At 44.4% G+C, this 23,504-nt stretch overlaps 1 protein-coding gene and 1 non-coding gene across 4 annotated transcripts in view; both read left to right on the forward strand.

The window, feature by feature from the left end:
* Positions 1-5,480: 5,480 nt before the first annotated feature.
* Positions 5,481-5,553, forward strand: Trnaa-ggc (transfer RNA alanine (anticodon GGC)). The gene has a single exon. It is a non-coding gene; the product is annotated as a tRNA-Ala (tRNA).
* A 3,388-nt stretch (positions 5,554-8,941) lies between these two features.
* The window catches only part of LOC135386275 (cytoplasmic aconitate hydratase-like), a 33,142-nt gene continuing 18,579 nt past the window's right edge, over positions 8,942-23,504 (forward strand). The window contains exons 1-5 of one of the 3 annotated variants that reach the window (XM_064616098.1): positions 8,942-8,981; positions 15,091-15,183; positions 16,989-17,154; positions 18,451-18,588; positions 21,153-21,377. In XM_064616098.1, coding sequence (XP_064472168.1) covers positions 8,957-8,981; positions 15,091-15,183; positions 16,989-17,154; positions 18,451-18,588; positions 21,153-21,377 — 647 coding nt within the window. In that variant the 5' untranslated portion in view covers positions 8,942-8,956. Of the gene's footprint in view, positions 8,982-14,419; positions 14,620-15,090; positions 15,184-16,988; positions 17,155-18,450; positions 18,589-21,152; positions 21,378-23,504 lie in introns of those variants that run through there. The other 2 variants (XM_064616099.1, XM_064616100.1) reach the window with 2 other exon arrangements.

Consider the following 23,504-nt stretch of genomic DNA (forward strand, 5'->3'; position numbering starts at 1 on the left):
CTCGGACTCCAATGCACCATCGCGCCTAACTTGACTAAACTACCGCTCACAGTAGTGACACTAAACTAACTTCAACCACGTTAAAGTGATCTTATGGAGAATCTAAGGCGTCGTAGCCTGCAGCACACCTGGGTCGTCGTCCATGTGGAACCAATACGGACATATAGAAGCGTGCCTATACCACATTTTAGAACCATATAAGCTATTCTATTCGAAAGGCTACCCTACATACTATTCTAAATAATAGTTCCTTGGCTGTGCATTTCAAGGACCCAAAATACCCGATCGTAGTTCTTTGGTTTTTTATGGAACAAGCGCAACTATCTGATCGTAGTTACCACTCGTATAACGTTATTACGAGACAATTATTTTACGCAATTTGAGTAATTGATACATAGCCATTGAATACATCTTTAATTGAAAATCCAATTAATGTCAAACTATTAGAAACCTAAAAGCCCACAGCACCACTTGATAAACGTGCCAAATAATCACCAACGAGCTCCTAAAAATGCACAGCACAGAAACGCACACAAGATAGGACATAACGAAGCCCGCTAAGCTGAATGCTCAACACCTCAGGCACAGTGAAATGGAAGGGCTCCGATAGGTTAATCCTATCAGCGTCCTTCAAACCACACACTTGAATACACATCTTCAACAATCCTGACAGTGGAGAGAACGCAGAGCCCGATATAGGTATTCCACTGTTAATTTAATCGTGATTTAAGCAGCTTAAGTGTAGATTACATTTGAATTAAACGATATAAATATAGACGTTTCGAACTACAACTCGCACAGACCGAAAGCTAAAATACCCACCCACACACTTCCACGGCAATCCCCCCCACGAGCTAAATAAAACACTCCTATCACTTAAACACATTAGACAGTATGAAAGCTGACATACACTCTGAAAGGTGCGAGAAAGCCCGGAAAGTCTATTCAGCCTCTGCATCGCCACTAATATGCTACGGCTAAGTATAAGACAAGGTCCACTTACCCAAAATTCTATGCGAGGCGAGGGTTGTCGTCGAAGTCAGCACTACACTGCACCACACCACACAACACACCACCACACACAAACACAACGCCAAAGAGCATCTTCCCTCATCGTTTGTGCACTTGCACATCATTGTATTAAAACTATTGAAGACTCGAATATCCCGATGTTGATGTAGTCGGTGACAGCTGCTTGAAAGAAAAAAAAAATCGTTAGCTAGGTGCAATAGACTTGACTACACGAATACGCGTAAGTGATTATCACAAACTTGAAAAAAAAAATGAAGCAAGCTACTATGTCATGCAGGAAGAAGTTTACTAAAAAAAAGAAAAGAAAAATTACACCTGCCAGAGCGAGCAAAAAAAAAAGTTCCAAAAGCCAGCACATGTAAGTGTCATACATCCCAAACGGAATTCCAACCCCCTTCCTCTACCGAAATGAATAAAATAAAGCAATTGCCACGGAAGGGTAAATGACGAAGTTTACAAATTATACGCCAAATCCAACACGCCTCGGAAGGAGAAAAAAAAAAGAGCATGCAAAAAATAAAAAAAAATAAAAAACGAGAGAGGGAGTTGAAAGAGATGAAGAGAAACTTTCGACCACTCAGCGTCGTTCTTCACCAAAGTCCGCCATCAAGTACAATCAAGGACGCCATGATGACGTATGTCTTTTGAAATGGTAACGGACAAGAAAAAGCGTCCATTGCCGCCTACAATCGCATGCGTTGATAGTGCATTTTAACTGCGACCGGTAACGTTTTGTGGACATAAGTAAGGAGAATTCATAGGCACATCTTGTAGCAGAAACCCAACTAAGGGTTCTCGAATGCGTGACCCGAACCTTCGAGAAGTCAAAATCTACGCACGTTCGACAAGCGCAATGAAACGCGTTCGCAAATAAAATCCAACACGAAGTTCAATATTAATTGCTCCTTACTCTTATAAAACATCAACTGAAAGAGTGTCGAAAGTTCTCTACCAAAAAAGAACAGGCGCAGTAGTATAAACTCAGCACTGTGAACCAAACGCCTTACCTGAATAAGGCCGCACATCAGCAACGTCCGTCCGCGCGGTCAGCTCTCGGAAGATCATCAGATTGGGAGAGGGAAGTCAACGCTGTTTATATAGTTAAGGACTGCGTCATCTGGTGGCAAGCCGTGCAACTGACAAACAAAGATTTAACTAACGAACTATTCATACTTTCATTGCTGTCATTACCTAATCCGTCAATAAAGGAGACAAACTATAGCTTTAGTTGAACAAGTGCTTTTGTATTTCGCAAAGCCTACAGCCAAAAACGGTGACGAACAGCCGCCCGACTAGGGAAGAAAAAAAATCCCCATTACCAAAAAACAAGTGACACAGCATACGTAACAGGAAAACAATTATTTTGTGTCCAGGAAAGATACCGGGCTTACGATTTCTTTTTCACAGAAATCCCAGACAATAAACGAACTTTATTTGATACAGACAGCGACAAATTACGCATCAGATTAATCGCAGGAGCGACATAAATTTCCAACCGATCATACTCGGTCAAGTTCAATTCGTTGATAATTGTACCTCAAATTTCCTCTTCAAGGGCTAAAGGCAGCCGGATAGTGCTCGTGAATGTTCCTCGGTTGTCTGTTGCGTGCATTCCAGCACTGTAGCACCTTAGGACACTGTATTGGTGCAAAAATACATCATTTTAGTGCTTCATATTTACAGCTCTGGGCGGTAGCCTACGCTAGGGAGTGATAGTTTTACGACATAACCCGTCGAAAGGGGCATTCACAACCATAGGCCGGGGAAGAAACACACCCCGTGACTTTATGACGAATGTTTCGACAACCAAGTGTCAGTGTATGACCAATTCATTCACCGATGGAATAGCGGTGAGCAAGGGGGCCACCTTGGCATCTGGGGATCATCTAGGGGAAGCTAGCCAAATTGCGCAAGTCTTCCCTTATACCGGCTCGCGATAGGACTTCAGTGTTTTGGTACTGTTCTGGAAGCGGCTGTACAGGACGTTGCGCTCGGGACGACAGCCCGAGAGATTAAGTAACGTGAAAAGCAGGTAAGTCTTCTCTGTATGTCATACATGTTGCTCTGAACATCCGAAACTACGTTCCGGCTGCACTCGCAATATGGCTACTTACCTTTACGAACAGAGACCATATCTACAAATACACACTTATCGCATCGAATTGCTCAACAACAACAACTTTATTTAGACGATTGAAACATCGACTTGCTGCTTGCATTCGATACGTCTACAGGCGACCAGCTTCGATCAGCTGACAGTGCTACACACACACACCACACGTATAGAAGCAGCACGTCTTTTCAGCCGAACGTTCATCAGCAGCACGAACGCATTTTCAGCCGTCAACGTAGCCACAAACATGAACTGTGCAACTTATGCATATATGGACCACATGCACGCCATACATGTCCGTAACGGAAACACAAACAACAGCACTTCAAAAATTTCTAGCTCCGGCACATGGCGTTCGTCCTTCTCGTCCGCTCCTGAACCATGGTCGTAGATCACGTGACACGCTCTAGGTGCGGAAACGGAAACATAAACAGCATGCCTAGGGCGAATTGTGCTTCACCTTTTCCGGCTAAACGTAGCTAAACGGAGGCGCTGGGTTTGGGGGGAATTCTATTAACTTGCGGAAGTGTTAGAAGCGATACTGCTTGGACGTCTGACGTTTGATGCGTTGTATATCACTAAGAAAGCGTTGGAAATATTACTGCTGGTATATTACATAGGAGTATGGGGACAACGTGAAGCATCCCCCCAATGATCCCCTGTGATGCATGGAGATGGGCGGTGTGTCTAGCAGCGGTTTGGATCGTCTAGAATCGCAAGCATCCGATGAGGGGGAGTCATTATTCTATAGTTACATTGCAACATATTTATGCATCGCTGATTTTTTTACAATGATTTTCACTCCGCAATACGTTCCGCGAAGCATCTGTATGGCAATGAGCGGTGTACAGACGTGCACAGACGGAGAGAGGACAGCAGGAAGGAGTGGCAGACAGGAGGGATTAGCATGCGTCCGATTTCAAGTCTGCAACCCCGTGGGGTGGGACGCTCTTGAAGCATTGCGCGAAGCCGCGATGCCACTGTGATGATGAGAGGCGAGCAGACCTGATGGATATTTGGGTTAGTACGCGTCCTGGGCTGACTTCACTGGGAATTGTGCCCCAGAGGTCCCTTCAGCACTCTTCAGCATGCACCCAAAGATATAACGTTGTCGGTGCGCATGTCAAGGATGCTGTCTGGATGCTGCGGGCTTCCTTGGCTATAAATCAGAGAGGGACAAAAATAAAATAAAATAAAGTAAAAAAACTTGGACCACGTAAGTATGGTTTCAGCCGAGGGGGGGCGTTGGCGGATATCACGTGCCACTTTCTCGTTTTCGTGCGCGAAAGGGTGTCAGCTCTCTGGTATACAACTCCTGAATCGCCCGAATGTATATTCTGGAAGACTCTCGTCACTATGCTATATACGTTCGGGCAAGGAAGACGTAAATGGGAAGACACTGTTGTTTTAAAGGGTTATTACTTTATTACAATATTGCTTTAAACTGGTAATTTGGAGTTCAAAGACGTGAATTAGAAGACATAATTACACTAAAGGATTGCTACTTTATTACATTATTGCTTTAAACTGGTAATTTGAGGTTCAAAGACGTAAATTAGAAGACATTATTACATTAAATGATTACTACTTTATTACATTATTGCTTTAAACTGGTAATTTGGGGTTCAAAACGTAAATTAGAAGACGTTCTTATTTTAAAGGGTTATTACTTTATTACATTATTACTTGAAACTGGGAATTTTGGGGTTGGAAGACGTGAATTAGAAGACATTACATTAAAGGGTTACTACTTTATTGCATTATTACTTTTAAAAGGAACGTGAAGTTCGAGAAAACGAGTGAAAAAATAAAGGAAAAGAAAGATTGGCTTTGTGTATCCTAAATGCGCGTATTAAAATCGTTCTCCACAAGTTTCTGGACTTCGTAACTACGAATTACATGAAGCTATGAGGAAGGTGCTTTAATGAAATACTAGCAACGGGTTGTCCTCAACTGTGACCGTAATCTTAGTAACTGGGAATTGTATTCGCTACTTTTTATTCGTCGCGATGTGATTGGTCGCTTTCCGGCGCAGGAAGTAATTGTATAAGGCGGAGCAAAGACGCTCCGCCCGACGGCGCGGTTGCCAGTCGTCTGTGGAAGGGATGGAGGCAAACAACAACGATCAAAGCCTCCACGCCTGCAAGCAACCAATAGGGAACACATAGCCTGTTGCTGCGCAGAGGGCTGACCACTCTAAACCCATAATAAGGAAGGAAGGAAGGCTGAACAATCGCGCGAGGTGGTTTTTACATACGTTTTTCGATGGCTCCGATGTACGAGGCGATGCACACGGCGAAAAACGGTGCAGCTAAAAAGTACGGTTAGAAGTACGGTCAGCTTAGCTCAATTGGTAGAGCCCTGGACCGGCAATCCAGAAGCTGTGGGTTCGATCCCCACAGCTGGCTAACCTTTTCAGTGACTTTCATCTTTCATCGTTGATTTCTTAGGCAATTTGAGGCTTTGTTTGTATCTGTCCCTTCTATGTTGTTCCAGCCTCAGAACATCAGTTTATCTCTTGTTACGGTGCAATTTTTTTTATATATATATTTGCACATCGCACCGTCCCGTGTAGGTGTAGGTACGATTTTACTGGGGATTATACTTCAAAACACTATAATTTATATCGAATATTTTAGTGAAATATGAATAGATAATATAATAGATATAAAGAACAAATATTTTATCAAACATTTACGGTTATATACAAAGGAAAAATAGAGGAAGCTATATAGATCTGCGTGAATGATATGTTGATGACTTGAGGTATGGGCATGATCGCGTTATTAAGCGTAATATTTACGAGCTTTTATCTTTCATATTATTGTTTTATACTATTATACTTCAAAACACTATAATTTATATCGAATATTTTAGTCGAATATGAATATATAATATAATAATAGATATAAAGAATAAATATTGTATCAAACACAGTTATATACGGAGGAAAAATAGAGGAAGCTATATAGATCTACGTGAATAATATGTTTATAACTTGAGGGATGGGCGTGATCACGTTATTAAGCGTAATATTTACAAGTTTTTATTTTTGATATTAGTTATTTCTACGTAGTATTTATAATTTACATACGATCTCTGGGACTATATGCCTTACCGGCGGTCTATCACCCATCCTCCTCTGGGCCTCTCCAAGTTGGGGGGAGAGGTGGCGTAAGTCTGGGGAAGAGAAAACCTGCTTGCTCGGTTTCGGTGGCTTTGTATTGTGAGTCACCCTCTGTCAGTTCCCGTTCTTTTCCTCCCCGCGCTAACCCCCTCATACGTTAGCATAAGATAAACATAAATTAACATAAATGCGGAGTGTGACAAGAAGGCGTACGCCTCCCGTTTTCAACCAATCGGGCGAAGGAACGGTGATCGGTTGTGTAGGAGCGTGTTGTGCGGTGAAGCTTCGATCTCGCGCTGTGCAGGATCTGTACTGGAGGACGATATGGAAGGCCTCGTTGCGAAGAGCTGCATCCTTTGACCTTGACCTGTTCGGAATGATTTTCTTCCTATACGCTCAGTTCCCGGCCCTGAGATTTTTTAAAGAATATTTTGTGTCCCAGTCCATCCCTGATTGCCATTCCCCCCCAAGAGGTATCTCTGCGGGTCCTTGGGAACTGCAAATAAAAAAGAAAAGTCATCATGTATCAAGTCATCAGCAATCATACATTAATATTAAACATGGAAAAGGGAGAAGGCGTAGGTTAGCTGGTGAAGCGTGATGATGGGAGGAACACCCCGAGGCACGGAAAGAAAGAAGACGACGATACGTCAACACAAGCATTCAGAATTAGTGTCGTCTCGTTCTTCGTTCCGTGTGTCAGGGTATTCCTCCGTTATGGTATCTTAATAATAATTTGTCAGTCAATGTTAATCAACACGAAAAGTAATCAGCTAGCTTCAGTGGCGGATCCAGGGAAAGAAAAAACGCTGGGTTGCACCTCCCCTCCCCAGTTACGCGCTTCGACAAAGAAACTGCCCCCCCCCCCCCCCCCCCAAAGAAAACGAGGGTCTGTATTCACTGGCTAGCCTGTGTCTTACGTACACTCTTAAAAATGAACTTCACCGCGTAGCACGCTCTTAGCCAACCGTCATCTCGAATGATATCGTTATATGCCCTGATTTGTTGAAAACGGGGGGCGTACGCCTTTTTTGTGACAATTATGAACAGCATAAGTGTCACAAAAAAGGCGTACGCCTCCAGTTTTCAACAAATCGGGGCAGGTAACGATATCATTCCAAATGATGATTGGCTATAGGAACGTGCTATGCGGTGAAGTTCATTTCTAAGAGTTTAGTAGTGTCTCCAACGTGAAATCTTGTGTGTATTAAAGGCGGCTTCACCTCTGGTTTTCCATCAGCACCGTCAGCTTTTTGGACGTCGACTGTACACGGACACATCAGATCAGATTAGGGTGTCGAACCAAAAAAATCTACCGGTTCGGTTCAGGTTCAGAAGGTTTGGTTCGGTCCCGGTTTAGTTACGAAGCTAGAACTGGTTCGAACCGGTTTATTCGGGTTCATAAGGGTTCAGCGCACTGCAGAAAAAGTCGCACCAATATTATCTGGTAATACGTTGGAGTGTGCAAGCATAGATTTATTTAAAACATACATTTGAGTTGAGGATAACGCAAGCAAGCACGCACGCGCGTTGTTGAACGCATGAAGTAAGAAAATGTTAGTAAAATAATTGTACATCTTTCATAGTATAGTACCTGTGGTGGCCAGATCGCCATAGGCCAAAGTAGGCGAATCAAGGGCGCAAAGAAACCAAAATAAGTTTTATACTACCAAAGTGAGAAACACGCCACTCACACCTGAATAAACCACCGTGAGGCATTTTTGAGCCCTCGGTGTCCTTCACACCTTTTATATCATCCTTCTCCAAGTGCCTTACGAAATAAATACATAAATAAATAATAATAATAACACTGAACCGGTTCGGAACAGCACTTTCAATTAATTCCGGTTCGGGAAAAAAATATGATTCAGTTGCGATTTTCGGTTCGGTTCCAGTTACTTCACTCTGATACGTCTTCAAGAAAAACTAGATGGTGATAGGGCTTGCCGTTGTCGGCCTCACGTATGTGGGCAACGTCACGACTCACGCCCTGGGGGAATGTGCGTCCTGGGCCGACTTCTAAGGGAACTGTGCCGACATATGTCTGAAAGCGTCTGAGGAAAACCCAGGAAAAACCCCAGACAGCACAGCCGGCACCGGGATTCGAACCCGAGTACCTCCCAGTCTCGAGGTGACATGGCCAGCACGCTAACCACTGAGCCACGGGAGCTGGTCAGAAAAACTAGATGCATGGAACATCAGCGCACATAGCATTTCACTTGCACAAATCAAATTCAAATTGATACTCTCATCTTTCCTGTTGGGAATATAAGACACGAAGAACGGGGCGAAATCTTTCAAATTCCAAATTGATACTCTCATCTTTCCTTCTGGGCATATAAGACACGAAGAAGGGAGCGAAATTGACAATCAAAAGCAATCAAAAAGTGCGAGTCCATGGCGTCCATGCAAATCGTGCGACCCCACTTGTCGGAGTCGTGACGTAAGAGAGCCATCGTACGTCATCGACTTTAGCGACCCAGAGTAGAGTCGCTAGAAATTTAGAATGAGATTCGTGGTCCTGACTGTGAGGTCACGTGAGCCGCGCTGCGACCCTCGAGTTGGTGGTGTACAATAAATGAGCGCACCCCGAAGCAAGAAGCCGAATCCAAAGCCTAAAAAATACGTCCAAAACAAGTCAGTTCTGCGTCGGACTGTCCCTTTGGTCCATTTTGAGCATTGCTATGAATGACTTTCACAGATTGCATGGTAATATTCTGAATGTGTTTAAAGCATTTTGATGAAATGTAACGAAAGCGTAGTGAATGTGAGCTGCAGTGTCCAAATGACGGCTGTAACCACGCGATCGTCATTTTCGTGCTCGGCTGCGCTGCCTTGTTCGCGTGTTATTCATAAATGACGGTGAGGCAGGAAGTATGCAGTCCATAGTGATGACATGTTCTATGTCATGCTGAAGACTTGCTCTTCTGTCTGGGGATTCCAATGGCTATGCTTTTCAAGTGGATGTCGGCATCGTTGTATACACACACTGAAGTCGCACAACAGCCCACAGTCCCCCACTGGTTCCCGTTACGATCTGCTCATGGCTAGATTTGCTTCCTGGTGCGAAAATTTATTTGTTCTATTTGCGTATTTCAGCATATCAGAAGAAACAGGCGCTGATCCCGCCACAGAGTGTCCGAATGAGCAGAGTCCCAGGGAATTTGTTCACCTGGCAGCTGACAGAACCGTTGAAAGCTAAGCGGTATGTTTGGGGCTGCAGAAACTTGAGCTAGAATTTTACAGTGCTGCAGTGGCGTATCTAGAGAGGACAGGCGCCCATGGCAAGCTGCGCAATTACGCCCCTGTCGCAGCGTATCCCCGTGATGTTGTTCGCGATTAACATGGAACACTGCTGGCTTGTCGCTTATTTTTTTTTATTAACCCAGAATACACGCAAAAACGACATAAAAAGAAAAACAAATTGTCAGGTTGGACGATTACAACACTATTTTCCGAGCCTTTGCTGCTGTGAGACTGTCTATCATATCATCGATGTCCATTTTTTCAGTGTCGTGTCTCTCTATGCTCAGTAGAGCAAGATCGCAGAGCCTTCTTTGACCCGTGGTAACTCTCAAATATGAAAGTATCAGTTTTAATTTACCGAAAGTCCTCTCACAGATGGCGAGTGAAGATAGAAACCGCTATCGTTAGCATCATCTGGATCGTGATACGAAGATTTCGGAAGTTGCTCTCGTCCCCACACCGAACAATAAATTCACGAATGCCCTCGGGACTCATTACCTGCAGGCTGGAACGACTTCACAGCAACATTCTGCAGTCTAAAATTTCTCCATGGAGTTGCTCCCCATCAACATTGCAGTCTTAAAAACTACCGAAGCAGCTACACTTCTCCTTCAGACTATCTGTGTTTGTGCCGTGACGTAAACCCTCGATATCGAGAAGGCATCCGAACATGACGTCAGTATCACCCAAACGGGTGAATCCATCTCCATCTAGTCCTTCTCTCATAGTCCATCTCAAGTCGTAGTCCATCTCTCTGTGAAGACGGTCACTCACTCACCATTTTTACCACCTTAGTTAGCGCTATGGGGGCCCCCCATGAAAACGGCGCCCAGGGAAAGTGTTCCCACCTGCCCCACCCTAGATACGCCTCTGCAGTGCTGCCGCTGCAAGTTACGGTATGTCGTAAAACACGCACAGCGTTCCGAAATCTCTAGCACGAGTCGAAACTTTCCCAGCAACACAAAGAGTTTAGTGCCAATATACTTCCGCGTTTCGGGTCTGCCGACGGTGCAGAAATAGGACAACCTCAAGGTCTCTGCAGTCACATGCTGTTCATTATGTGGAGCAGGATGTGACTCGAAAGACAAAAAATATAGTTACCTCGCTGTATGGTTTCTTTTCCAATAATTGCGCTTAGAGAGGTTTGTCTTCAGTTCCAGAGAACGTTCTATTAGAGTGGCTCCTGATAAACTGCTCTGTGAATGAAGCAGTCCTTCGAGCAATGCTAAGTTTCATTTCATTGCTCCTTTAATACGAACTTAGAGGGAAAAGCCATCATATTGCTAGAATTTTCCTTTGTAACAAACTCAAACGAGAAGAACACTGTTCTGAAGCAAATATGTAACCAAAGCACACAGGATGGAAGTGCCCGTACTAGCGGCATGGTCGAGCAGGTTAAGGCATCCCCCCCCCCCCCCCCCCCAAGCATCCAGATAAACATTAGGTCTCCTCCTTCCCTCCCCTGCTATGTGCGTCGACAAAAAAAAAAAAAAAAAAAAAAACCTGCCCCCTCCCTCGAAGAGAGGGTCTGGGCAGATATGAGGGGTGAGGTGCAAGAGGCAAAATGTAGATGCAGATACTGGTTCTGGGTTCACCGCTGATTGCACAGTGTTCAGACATCGGTTGGCATTGACTGGATGTTAAGAAATGTATGAGCAGTGGAAAAGCATAATAAAGCCGAATACGACTGTCTTAGACACCTTGAGGCTTGAGCTGTGTTTGCCTGCTGTGTGTTTCGACCTCAGAACTCCCATTAAGAAACCATTATAAATTACTAGTACGCTGCTCGCGTTATATTTCAGTCATAATTGAGTTTATATGTGAACGTCCACATCATATAGTCAGTTTTTTTTATTGAATTATCTGCTCCAGTGAACCTTTATCATCAGTTGATTGATGGAGTCAGCTTTTACGGTAAATTAGTCAGTAGGCGGTTTTAGTGCATCGTACATTGTCGTCTCTGCATACGTAAGGGGTAGTGTCTCGTATAGTCGCTGTTCTTGTAGATCTGTTGCAGTTGACTATAAATGGCATACCTGCCAAGTCTTCCGGTTTATCCGAGAGACTTCTAGATTTAGACTGTTTTGTACAGTTGTACGAACGAGATTCAGACCTCCCAGAAAACACAGTTTCCCCCCGTGTCTATCAAAACATCCGCTTTTTATCTGGCCGCATACACATAAACTTCAATCCAATCTCAGTCCCGTTGCCACCGCTATTGCTGCCGCTCTCTGAACAGTCGGTACAGCTTTCTGTAGTTTCCGGCTAGGAGTGCAGGCACTGCTGCCTATGGTAAGCAGTATGCGTGGGCTCGGCCAACTATGCACAAGCAGGCGTGGTAAGCTGTAATGCCGTATGTAATGTAAGATGTGGAGTAGTCGGGCCTGGTTGAGAGCCGACTGCCTTGTTTGAGCTCTCTGGAAAGTTCAGACGCATTGCCGTGGTAATGCTTGGGATTCCATTCCTATCGCGCAGCAGTGCTAAGTGCAGGCAACAGTTCACCGTCGTAATACAAAAAATAAAAAAAAGCAAGAAAAGATAGAAAAAAATGTTTTGGTGCCTCCATGTCTGACAGCGCTTCTTGGCAAGCTATTTTGACACAGTGTCAGAGGTTTGTGGAGCATGTTACGGCAAGACCTACCCGCGGGACTTTTTCAAATGGGCGAAGTCAGCTGCTACAAAATTTTTCCAGTAATAAGTTGTGCCTGATAAACTGCTGGGGCCGAGCCTGATGTTGCTGTATGTGTAGACAAGCGATTCTCAACTTCTGTTATTCGAGGAAACCGTTGATCGTGCCAGCACAACCTCAAGGAACCTATTGTACTGGGGCAGCTGTGTAGAAATGAGTGAGTAGACTAGATGTCGTACAAGTAGCAATTTTTTGTTCCCATTTAATTAAACATTAAGTTATTTAATTAAATAATTATTTAAAGCTGATTATTTATTGCTTAGTTTTACTATATTTACTGCTTATTAGTTTCAAATTGAATTGTTTAGTTATAATTTATTTAACTGTTTACTGTTCCATTGCAAGATATCGATTGAGGTTTGTCAGATTCATCTGACTGTTTCGCAGCACCCCACAGATGACACGTTGACGTTGACGTTGTGGGTTGTCACTGATGCTTGTACATCCCAAGTACATGTAGGCAGGAGAGTAGCTCCGAAGTTTCGTTGAAGTAACTCCAGCTTTCCAAGTGGTTGTAGCATATATTATTTCGAAACACAAGGGAAAAGCAAAAGCACAGATAAATTGTCGGGTTGAGCTGCTTGTTGAGTCAATGTCCGTTGAGTCAATGTTGAGGCAACGACTGTCAGCTGCTGCAACCTGGCCCCGCGATCTCCGTGTCAATCCCACTGCTAAAGATACAATGTTGAGCACGGTCCCACAACAAGGCTGTCCCAAGTGAGCCTTTGTGTCAACAGTTAAGTTGCACTAGCAGGTGCCGAACAGTGCACAGCAGAAGTTCGCGGAACCCTGGTTGAGAAACACTGGTGTAGATGAAAGCCTAACAACATCATTCTTCCCTTCTATAAAATATCGAGTCTATTTCTCTGCGAACATAACCCCTCCCCCTCCCGCAAGTTTTGAAACCTCCCTAATTTGGTTTTCCCCAACCAACCCCTCCCTAATCCTTTTTTATTATGAAATTAGAGTTGCAATCAAGAGGTGCACGATTCAAATCCTGCCACTGTTTGGCTTTTTTCGATGACATGACGACGGGAGCACTTCTCAACTTTCAATTTTGTAAAATTTTCAGCCGTTTCTTTGTGTATGCTGCTGATATGACTGGAAAGGTTAGCTTTGAATACAACGACAGCAAGCCCTGCGCCATCAACCGTGTGAAACTGCGTTGTCAGAAGGAGAGCCGCCGAGAGGGTGGGGCAGCCGGGGATGGGGCCCGGGCCGCTTCGGGGGCCTGCAGGAAATTTGCGCCCCCCCCCCTCCTCCCCCCGTATCCTTGCTTCCCGAAAGGTGTCTTTTTTTTGTGCCCCTTAGGGCGGGCTCAGGGGTGCCCCCCCCCTTCCCCGTAGGTGCCAGCCCTGGTGTCGGTCGTCCGCGACTGCTTTCACAGACTGTTTTTGCAAATTTGGTTGCGAGTGGTGGCTCCTGGTGGAGAGCTTGGCGGAGACGGGGTTTTGAGCCACGTTAGATGTCGCCCCACTTTTACACCAAAGGGCTAGTCCAACATTGCAGCTTGTGTGGCTGAAGCCGATGTTCCAAGGTTGCTCTATATACTAAAAAAAAAAAAAAAAGAAAAGAGAAGAAGAAAGAAAGTAAAATAAAAACAGCACAGATTAACTCGAGAAAAAATTGACAAAAAGAAGATGGCGATCTCGGGATCTGCGTAAGTCAGCACTCCTTCTGTGGCGGTGTGCGACTGGAAAGCCTTTCACCACGAAAATTAATTGTTGCATGTAGCGATCTCTCGATCGTCCGTACCCGTCCGCCTTCCCAGCTTCGAGCGTGCGCTTGATTATAACCTTTTCCCGTGCACGCGAGGGAATCACGCATTTTGTTTGACTATCTGAAAGGGAGAAACAAATAAAAAATAAAACGCAGATAAGCAGATAAGAAGTACGACTTCAAAACCGAAACCAGCTTTCAACTTGTTTACTTTGTACCGTATGCGTACCGCGTCGACGGTATCGACACAAATTGTGACCTGCTCATGGCTGTCGAAGGCTACCACGGCAAACGTACAAGCAAGGCGACTGAACTAGAACCGCTAGAACGCCAAACGTAACTCATGTGGTGACACATGTGTTGTGTACAGTTGTGTACGCGTCATGGCTTCTGTCGTTGTCATGGTCGCCATGGTCGTTGTGCAAATTACGTCATAGTGATCACCTGACTTTTGCTCGTGCGCTGCTAATGCATACGTGCGTACTTTGTTAGTTGAAGAAAAGTGAAGGCATGTTTTCACATGTCTGGCGGTTTTTCTGCACATACTTTCTGAATGTTTTCGTTTTGTGTGTAGCCGGCCGGTGTGTCCGTCCTCGTTCTCGCAGTTCTCGTTGCCCTAGCGGCAAAGGTCGTTACTCGTCACTCTCCTCGTCCTGTCGTACGTGAGGTCGGCGTTGTTGATAATGGCAAACGGTGAGAAGCTAATTTTTGCATTTCCGGCAATGCTTGCATAAACAGTGTCTCGTTTTCGTTAGTATTGCTTACATTACAACTTTCGTGGGTTCCAGAAGGTATTGTATACGCGAAGTTCACAGATCTGTAGTTGCAGACGGCACTCGTCGGAAGAAACTCCTCCTTATCGTCCGTCTCATCGATAAGCTTTACATTCTTGGCCAGTTTTTAAGATTGCTTTTGTATTATTTTACGTTAATATTCGAAGCAGTTGTGAACATAGGCGCGTAGGCCCCAGGGGAAAGCAAATATACCGTCTTGTTTTGCTTATTGCGTGCTGTAAACAAATTACGAAATATTTTTCCTCCTTCCGTTTTGCTTTTTTGTCGCATCCTTCTGTCCAGTTTTTCTGGATCAACATTCAGACAACTTTTGAGAGAGGGGTGTGCCTGTGACTTTTTATTGATTTGGGTTTCTTTTCTTTTCTTCCAGCAAACCCTTACAGTTCTCAGGTGAAGAAACTTCTAGTTGATGGCCAAGAATACAGATACTTCAGCTTGCCTGACCTTGGGGATGCCAGATACGGTAATATGTGCAAACAATATTTTTGTCGCTTTTTCACACGTTCACATCATACACAGTACACATATTTTTCACATTCTTCATCTGCTAGGTTACTCAGCCAGTACATAAAGCTGTGAAACCTTTTGTTGACAAATTGTTGCACTTCTACTTTTTGCTCGCATTTTTCCTGTAAAAGTAACATTAATGAAGCTTGTATTGTTCCCAAAGGGTTCCACGTTGATGACAAAGAACGGGCTTGCATGGGCGACAGTGGAACAGTCCACTTTCTTCCGTCTCTCCTAATCGTTGGCCGCATCAAGGAAATATTACCCCTCTTGAACACTCATTGGCTCATGCCTCCCTTATTTGTTGATCCCTCCCTGGGACCTTACTGATAAGATAGCCTGGCAGAGATTGCAGGGTCCTACATCGCAATTGTATGTATGTACGCCCAAACAACTGCCAATACTTTGCAAAAGGCAACGGTAGCCTAACAAAATGATCTCATCGTAGTCACAGGTATATGCTGTGTGTCAATCATCAGACTGGTTCAACACGAAATCAAATCAGGTGCATAGTGGAATGAAAGGGCACACACAACCAAAACTGACAGCATGTGTTCTGTTGTACATTTTTGTTTTGTGTGTTCCTTTATTCAGCTATAGACCCCAACCAACATGCCTGTCTTTACACACTGAGTGCAAATCGGGTGCCTTCTGGGTACGAAGTGACCAGACGTCCCAATTTAGGTCGGACAGGTGGTGCTTTTACGGTCCCAACAGCCTGCTTGTAAGACTGCGTGTTGTTCCGTCTCTGGCCTAGAGAAACATGGTTGCTTTACTCCCGGAAAAATTAAGTATGCAGTCTTTCAATATAATCTGGCTCGAGCTTGATGTTGCAGGTGTTACTGCATCAAGTCGAAGGGTGTGGTTCACATTTTGTTTACTCTTGAGCTCTCCCGCTTTGTCCGCTCCGCAATGTCCGCCGTGGTTTCCCCCACTTAAGTAGAGAGAGTTAGAAAATGCACAACCAAACAGTACGCTACTGGGAGGCATCTAACCATTTCATTCACACATATAACATAATTTATGTCGCGACAAATGCAGCACTGAAGCCGCAATCTCCAATGAGCGGAGGAGTAAGGCAAGTCGTCGAAAATGGCTCCTGCCTCGTTGTAGGGGGAACGCAATGTAGGAGGCTATGTGGAGAGGGTGTGAAGAGGGTGAGGGTATACATTACAAAAAGTGCTCTGGACTAGTGCAAGGAGGCTGCTAACAATGCATGCGAAAATGCACCAGAGCGGTGTGAGCTGGATTCCTGCCACTGTTGCTCACAAAGTTGTTGTGTAACTTCCTCCTCTTGGGAATACCGATATGCAGCTGGTTTCATTAGAATATAATTAGACCCTGAAGTTTTCGGGTTTTATTTTTTTCCAAATTCGGGGGGTAAAATTCGGGTCAATCACTTGATGTCGAAAATTCATGCAAATTCGGGCGGAAAAATCAGACTGAATTTGGGGATAAATCGAACAAACGTTCGTTGTACAGCCTATCCAGAGTATCAGACGTTGAGATCAACCGTGTATTTTGTGAAAAATTAGTATGTCATTGCCGTGAGGTGCCTAGCTTAGGTGCAGTTTTGCGGGTAGAAATCGGGTTTAACCCTAAACCGGTGAACCTCGATTCGGGGTGCAAATTCGGGGAAAAATCGGGTTTAACCCTAAAACTTCAGGGTCTAAATATAATGTGTCTGTATTTTATGCTAGTTCCAGTGATAATAGGGCGTCTTGTGTCTTCACGTGTGTTTCTTTTTTTCCATCTGCGCAGAGAAACTTCCGTACTCTGTCCGTATTCTGCTGGAGTCTGCTGTTCGCAACTGTGACAACTTCCAGGTGAAAGAGCATGATGTGGAGAACATCCTGTCCTGGCAGGCCCAGCAGGGTCCCGTCGAGATCGCCTTCAAGCCTGCCCGTGTCCTTCTTCAAGATTTCACGTGAGTGGTGACCGTACAGTGTGACTCCACGAGGTGCACAGGTATCGGCTTCAGTATGTGCAAGTATAGGTATTTATGTAAAATGCCAAATGTCTCCATGGTGGAGCCACAAGCGAGAGCTCTCGGAGAATCGAAAATGGTCCGTTGTGATGTTTAATATCAGTGCAGTGCTAAGATATCCTTAATACTTATTAATAAATGATTAATGCTTATTAATTGATCAATTGATAAATAGTTACTACTTATTAATGGATGGATCAATAAATAATTAATGCGCTAAATACAGAAAGTGATGAAAGGAGGTGTCATAATTTTTTGCTCAAACTGTATAAATTTTCTGGTGTATTCATGACTTCTATTATGTCCCATGATAAGAAAAGCATGTTTGTGTGGAAGACGCCACAAACTTTCTGAGAGCTGTCTTTTGCTTCCCTTTTTTTTTTTTTTTTTTGCAGAAGTTACGTAAGTTTACTCTCATATTTGTATCTGTATCTCAGACACAACAATGTTCATTCTCGATAACAAAGACGACATTATATATGGAATGGTTCCCCTGCTCCCAAAGGATATGCAGCAGCTGGGACCCCAGCATGATGTATAACACGGTAGTTATGTTAATCGCTGATGCGAGTACTAACTCAAAATATGTTTCAAGAAACGGCTTTCTGTATAGTACATGTAGCAGTATTGGACTGTATTCGATTGAGTATTATTTGAAAAAATAACTACTGGATTCGAACCAAGCTTCCACTATTCGCACCGCCCTAGCAAAAATGCACGTGCGTGCGTTCGTTGCATCCGTGTTTTTCTAGGGACCGTAATTGCGCATTTCTAACGTGCCCTATTTTATGATGCGCACACACGTTTAGTCAAGAAAATCCAAAGACTAACTACAGGTTTTCCCGGTGATTTTAATCCGAGCACCATCGAAATTAATCCACGTGCCATGCACACTTTATGGGCCATGGATTAATTTAGCTGGAACTTGGATTAAAATCGTCGGGAAAACCTGTAGATGCCAGTTCTAGTGTGTCCGCGCAATGTGTGAGTTGGAACAGCCATTCCTGTTGGCATGCATTCTTTTTTTTCCTCTTTGTGATGATTTGTAGCCCAGGTGATTCACCCTGACTGTATTATTTGTCAAATTAAATTTGTGTTACTGTTCATGCACTAAAATTGAAAAGCTCGTGGCATTGCGAAAAGCACGGGGTATGTCACACTGTAATCTTAGATTTTTTGTGGTAGAAGTGTTTGAGAAACACTAAAGTAACTTGAACAGTTGCGCATAATATGCAGGGGTGTACCAGCCGTGGTTGACTTTGCGGCCATGCGCGACGCTGTGCAGCGCCTGGGCGGCGACCCGCGGAAGATCAATCCCCTCTGCCCCGCGGACTTGGTCATTGATCACTCAGTCCAGGTGGACTTCTCGCGCACGTGAGTTGGTCTGTCTCTCTTGTGGGTTCCTTGCAGACTCTTTCTCTCTTTCTCTTTTCTTTACGGTAATTCATATTTTTTTTTGTTGTAAAAGAACCATCTTGGAGGGGATTTTTGAACGTTTCTATGTGAGCAGTTCAAGTGATACCTCTGTCGCACGGGCGGTCTTCAATGATCATTGAAACCAATGACCATTGAAAATGCGTGTAGTGACACCAAGTGTGTGACGTGTCAACTTCCCAAAGAGTATTGGATTCAACATTCCCCGACAGGTTGGCACGGTACACGCTAGATGGCGCTACACACACGTTCAGTGACGATTGGTTTCAATGACCATTGAAGACTGCCCGTGTGACAGGGGTATCAAACACACTGTTTCGGCACTGTTATCAGCGGCATGGGCAGCAGTGTCCGCTGAAGACTTCTGCCATTCTGTATCGGCTGGCTAGAAAGAAACCCCTGAGACTGAAAAAGGGAACAGATAGTTTTCTTTCAAGAACCTGTTGTCTTCCCAATTTTTTTCCCTAGTCTCGAGTTTGTTTCTGGTCAGCATGTACAAGGCTCTCCTTTACCTCTCTGTCTTAGCATTTTGTTCCCCGTGGCTTTAGCTCTGCATGGCTTGCAGAAACGGAGTCATCATATCCGCTACGTAATTGCATACTTCCTAGTGCAGTGGTTCTCAACCGCGGACTCTGCCAACTTTCCTTGAGGCTCCGCGAATGTGATTCTGTTGAGCTCCTGCAAGTGATACTTGAGTCGGTATCAAGGCCTGCCTTTGCCAGAATTGGTATACTGTAAAACCCTCATTGTTCGTGCACCCCTAATTTTTCTGAACTGATAAATTCGCAACGGTTAAGGTCATGAAAAAATTCTAAGCAAAAATTGACACTTTATAAGTCAGTGGTATGATCGTAAACTTTATTTTTGCCTTTGGTTGCAAGTCACGTCATCACCAGCAATGTAGTAGAGTATCGCCCTGGTGATGAAGCTCCACCATCACAATTAAAATGAAGTTGTTGTTGTTTTTGGTTGCTAGTAAGTATTTGAACTAATTTTCAGCAAAAGCATGGGCAGCACAGCCTTAATTGAATATGGCAAGGGCAATTTAAGGTGTATCAATGTAAGGTGTGTACAAAGTGAGGCAACCAAGCCAAAAATTTTAGTATCTAGATTTCGCGAATTTTACTGGCCGCGAATATGTGCCCTGTGTCCGATTCGCGAAAAATTTTGTGTCGCAAAAGTAACGGGTTTCATAGCATATCCAGCTGTATCTAACATCTCGTTGTTGGCCAGCAGGTCTGGTTGGATCTGCTGACAACCTATAGCTCTGAAATAAAGAATAAAATATAATAACAATAAATCAATCAAAATAAATAATTCTCCACTTGTATGGCATTCACCTCACATGATCCACTTCTCGGTCTTCTCCACAGTCATGTCTACCATAGTGTGGTAGAAGGTTTTATAGAAATCATGCTGGTGCAGTCAGGTGTTCCTTTGCATAACGTAAGTTGAGAACCATTGCCCTAGTGCATAACACTTGAATGCTTACTAATGCTGTAACATCACTGACATTTGACTTAGGGGCAAAGTGGCTTTGTGAGCTCCTTGGGGGGTACTTGACAAAAACAGCATAGGGCAACCAAGCGCCTTCAGGCCCCAATGAAATTCGGGGTCGTCACTCTGCATGGTCGGAGCCCAATCTGCCCCTATTCCAAAGCTTGTCAATACTATGTAACCCAGACAACACATACTCTATCAACTCGGTGTGTTTTGCTGTCTCATCATACAGAATAGGAATGCTGCTCTGTTACTGCTCCCATTGCCTTCGCATCTTTCCTAGTCCATATAAGAGTGCCACGAACAACCCTCAGAGTGAACATCACGACTGCCCTATGCCATCTCCTAATTAACGCCGGCACAGCAAAACAACTGGCAAAAAGCCACGACTTTGCATGGCTCCATACTGTGACTAGACGAACAGTGCATTGACAATGTGCAGCAGGGCATTACATGATAAATGTCTTCAAAGTTACAAATTGTTTTTAATTTACAAATAATAGAGAAAGTGAACAAGTAAATATAACTATAATGTGTTCAGTGCACGTAAATCAATACGCGCCAAATAAGGTCAAGTTATGTAGATCCCACGCAAAGAAAATTGCATTTGTTTCCGTTAGTGGTTCTACATTTTTTATTTATTTATTTATTTCAGATACTACTGGCCTCCATCTAGAGGCCCAAGTAAGATGTCAAAATCTGCAACACATTCACTTTTGTAATATTGTTTTTGTGTTGTGACTAGAGTACTATTCATTGGCATTGTGCATAAGAATATGTGGGGGCTGTACTCTCACCAAATAACAGTCAGACAATCCTTTCATGATGACCAACTTCAGAGAGCAAACTCATTCTTTACTGAATGCCATCGGACGCCCCTGCGGGACTGTTGTAAGACTAGTGCAAAGATGAGAAAGCAGCCCCTGCCACTTTGTGACGGTCTTGTGTTTTCTTTCCAACGAGTCTTGAAATCTCTCGCAATTGTTCCCCCCTGTATGTTTCAGCGTGTTACGAAATTCACCCAACCCGGGAGGCGGGAACGCTTGCTCTACGTGCCAGAGCTGCAGGGGCAGGGGTGTGCGGGCAACGCCAGCAGGGAGTGCGTGCGATGTAGCCTCGCAGCTACGCAATTCCCCCGTGCCCCTCAGGCAGCACACGGCCCGGTTGCCCTCCCACCACCCACCTCTGCAGTCGGAACTGTGCCCCTTCCATGGGCTCAGGGCCCTTGGGTGGGTAGCTCTCTGTGCTTGCTCTTTGGTTTTTGCATGACAGGGGCAGGGGTGTTGCGGGACGCTGTGTTTATCGACGTCCTGGAGCCGAGCGTAAAACACGATCTTTAGCAGTTAGATGTTGTCAGACTGGGAGCCCTACCGTGATACAGTTGAACCCGTTTTCTAGGATAACCCGTACTTACCTGTTTATTACGATAACCCGTACTTACGATAACCCGTTTATTACGGTAGCCCGATAATCGGAGTTTCACGAGCCCGTGTAACCTAATGTTGGTGGAACTTGTCCTGGTATGTTCCGTCCACGTGTTCGGGATAAAATGGCGACTTGCCGTCTCCCAGTAGATCCGTCAAACTCTGAACTAATGAAGGCGACTGCGGAGCTTTCGCCCGTGTGCAATATCGCTTCAGGAGGTAGCAGCCGTAGAATATAGATGTACAGGGTAAATTTAGCGAAGGTTACACATTTCGGTCATGTCATAAAAATACGAGATACAGTCAAACTCCTTTACAACGAAACTCAGGGGACAGCAAAAAAAATTCGCAGTAAAGGTATTTTCGTTAAAAAGGATGTCCACTATTGGACCTATAGGGCTCCAGCGGGACCGCAAAAAAAATTTGCTGTAGTGGTATTTTCGTTAAAAAGGTGTTCGCTATAAAGGAGTTTGACTGTAATGTCTCTGGGGGTTCAAACCCAGACGGATCAGATGCAGGGTTTAGAGGCGGCGCCACCTATACGTGGTGATGTGAACGTGAAGCAGACAGAGGGAAGAATGGCGGTTTGCGGGCGGTATAGCCATAGGAAATGCACGGGGTGAGAATTTGCTTTGCTTCGAACTTTTTTTCTACAAAGTGACTGCATTTGAAAAAAATATTGATAAAACTGAGGGTGAATGACTGCAAAGTTTGAAGCTCCGAGACATCATCTTGTATTTTTACGACGCGGTCGAAATGTGTAACCTTTGCTGAATTCACCCTGTAGATGAAAGTGTAAGCCGACATGATCAGGCGAAGATGGAAGACTTGCCCGTTAAGAATGCTTCGACAACTCTTTCTGGCTTATTAGTTCTTAATTAAGTCGTAGTAAGGAAGTCGAAGTAAAGGAGGTTGCTTGCTTCCTTTCCACATTGTTCTCTCACCCTCAAGTTTTCTTCTGGCCTGCTGCATGCATACTGGCGGTGGATTTTGTACTTGCGTAAAACCTCGTTTCAAAGTACTGCACCCATTAAAATGTGAGTTGGCAAAAAGACGCATGCTGCCACCCACACACCCGTTGGCGAATTACCCGTGTATGAGGCGCGTTCTAATGCAGTTCTGATTGTGTGAATGATGATGACTACGGCACTGGATAACGAGCAATGGACGAAGTCGTGAATTTCAAAAGCTGCGGAATCTCGTGTGGCATCGACGGTTATGGTTTTCTTGGGAAGAGCTTTTGACACAAAGCTGTGTCAATTTAGAGCTAGATGATATGCTTTTGCCCTCTCACCAAATGTGCGCGTTCAACTGTGTTCTACTTGTACCGTTCCATTTCGTTGACGTGAACCCGACCGGCAGTTTCGTGAGAGCTCGTGTATAACGATAACCCTTCTTTTACGAATCACTCTGATACGATGATATATTGGCGTTCCCGCCAATATCGCTATAAACGGGCTCGACTATACCTCCCTGTCGTCGCCGCCGGACATTTGTGCTCTTTGTGCTCCCCCGTTATATATTACCTAGCTGTTTCAGTGTGTCTTTCCCGTTAATCGTTGTGCAAAACAAGCTCTTGTATTATCGCTTCCAAAATACTTCAATTACACTCTCTGGAATTTGAAATTGGTAGTGATAAGTAGCGACTGAAGGGGATCTGAGATTGACAGGGCTCTTTTTTCCGTAGTGGTCCAACATCAAGTTCTTGTTGAGCCGTTGCCCCTGTGCACTGTAAAATACGCGTCACAATTGCTTTCCCCCATAGCAGAAAATATCCCTATTTGTTCCCTATATCCTTCCCCCCTCCCTCCCTCCTTCATCCTCCTACATCCCTAAATCCCCTGTGTGGGGCGGTAAACCTCCATCGTTCAGTGTGTCACCTCTTGTGATGAATGCCGTGATGCCGGAACTTTGCAAAATGTGCCTCCTTCC

This window comes from Ornithodoros turicata, chromosome 2 (assembly GCF_037126465.1).
Source record: "Ornithodoros turicata isolate Travis chromosome 2, ASM3712646v1, whole genome shotgun sequence".
NCBI classification, from domain to species: Eukaryota; Metazoa; Arthropoda; class Arachnida; order Ixodida; family Argasidae; genus Ornithodoros; species Ornithodoros turicata.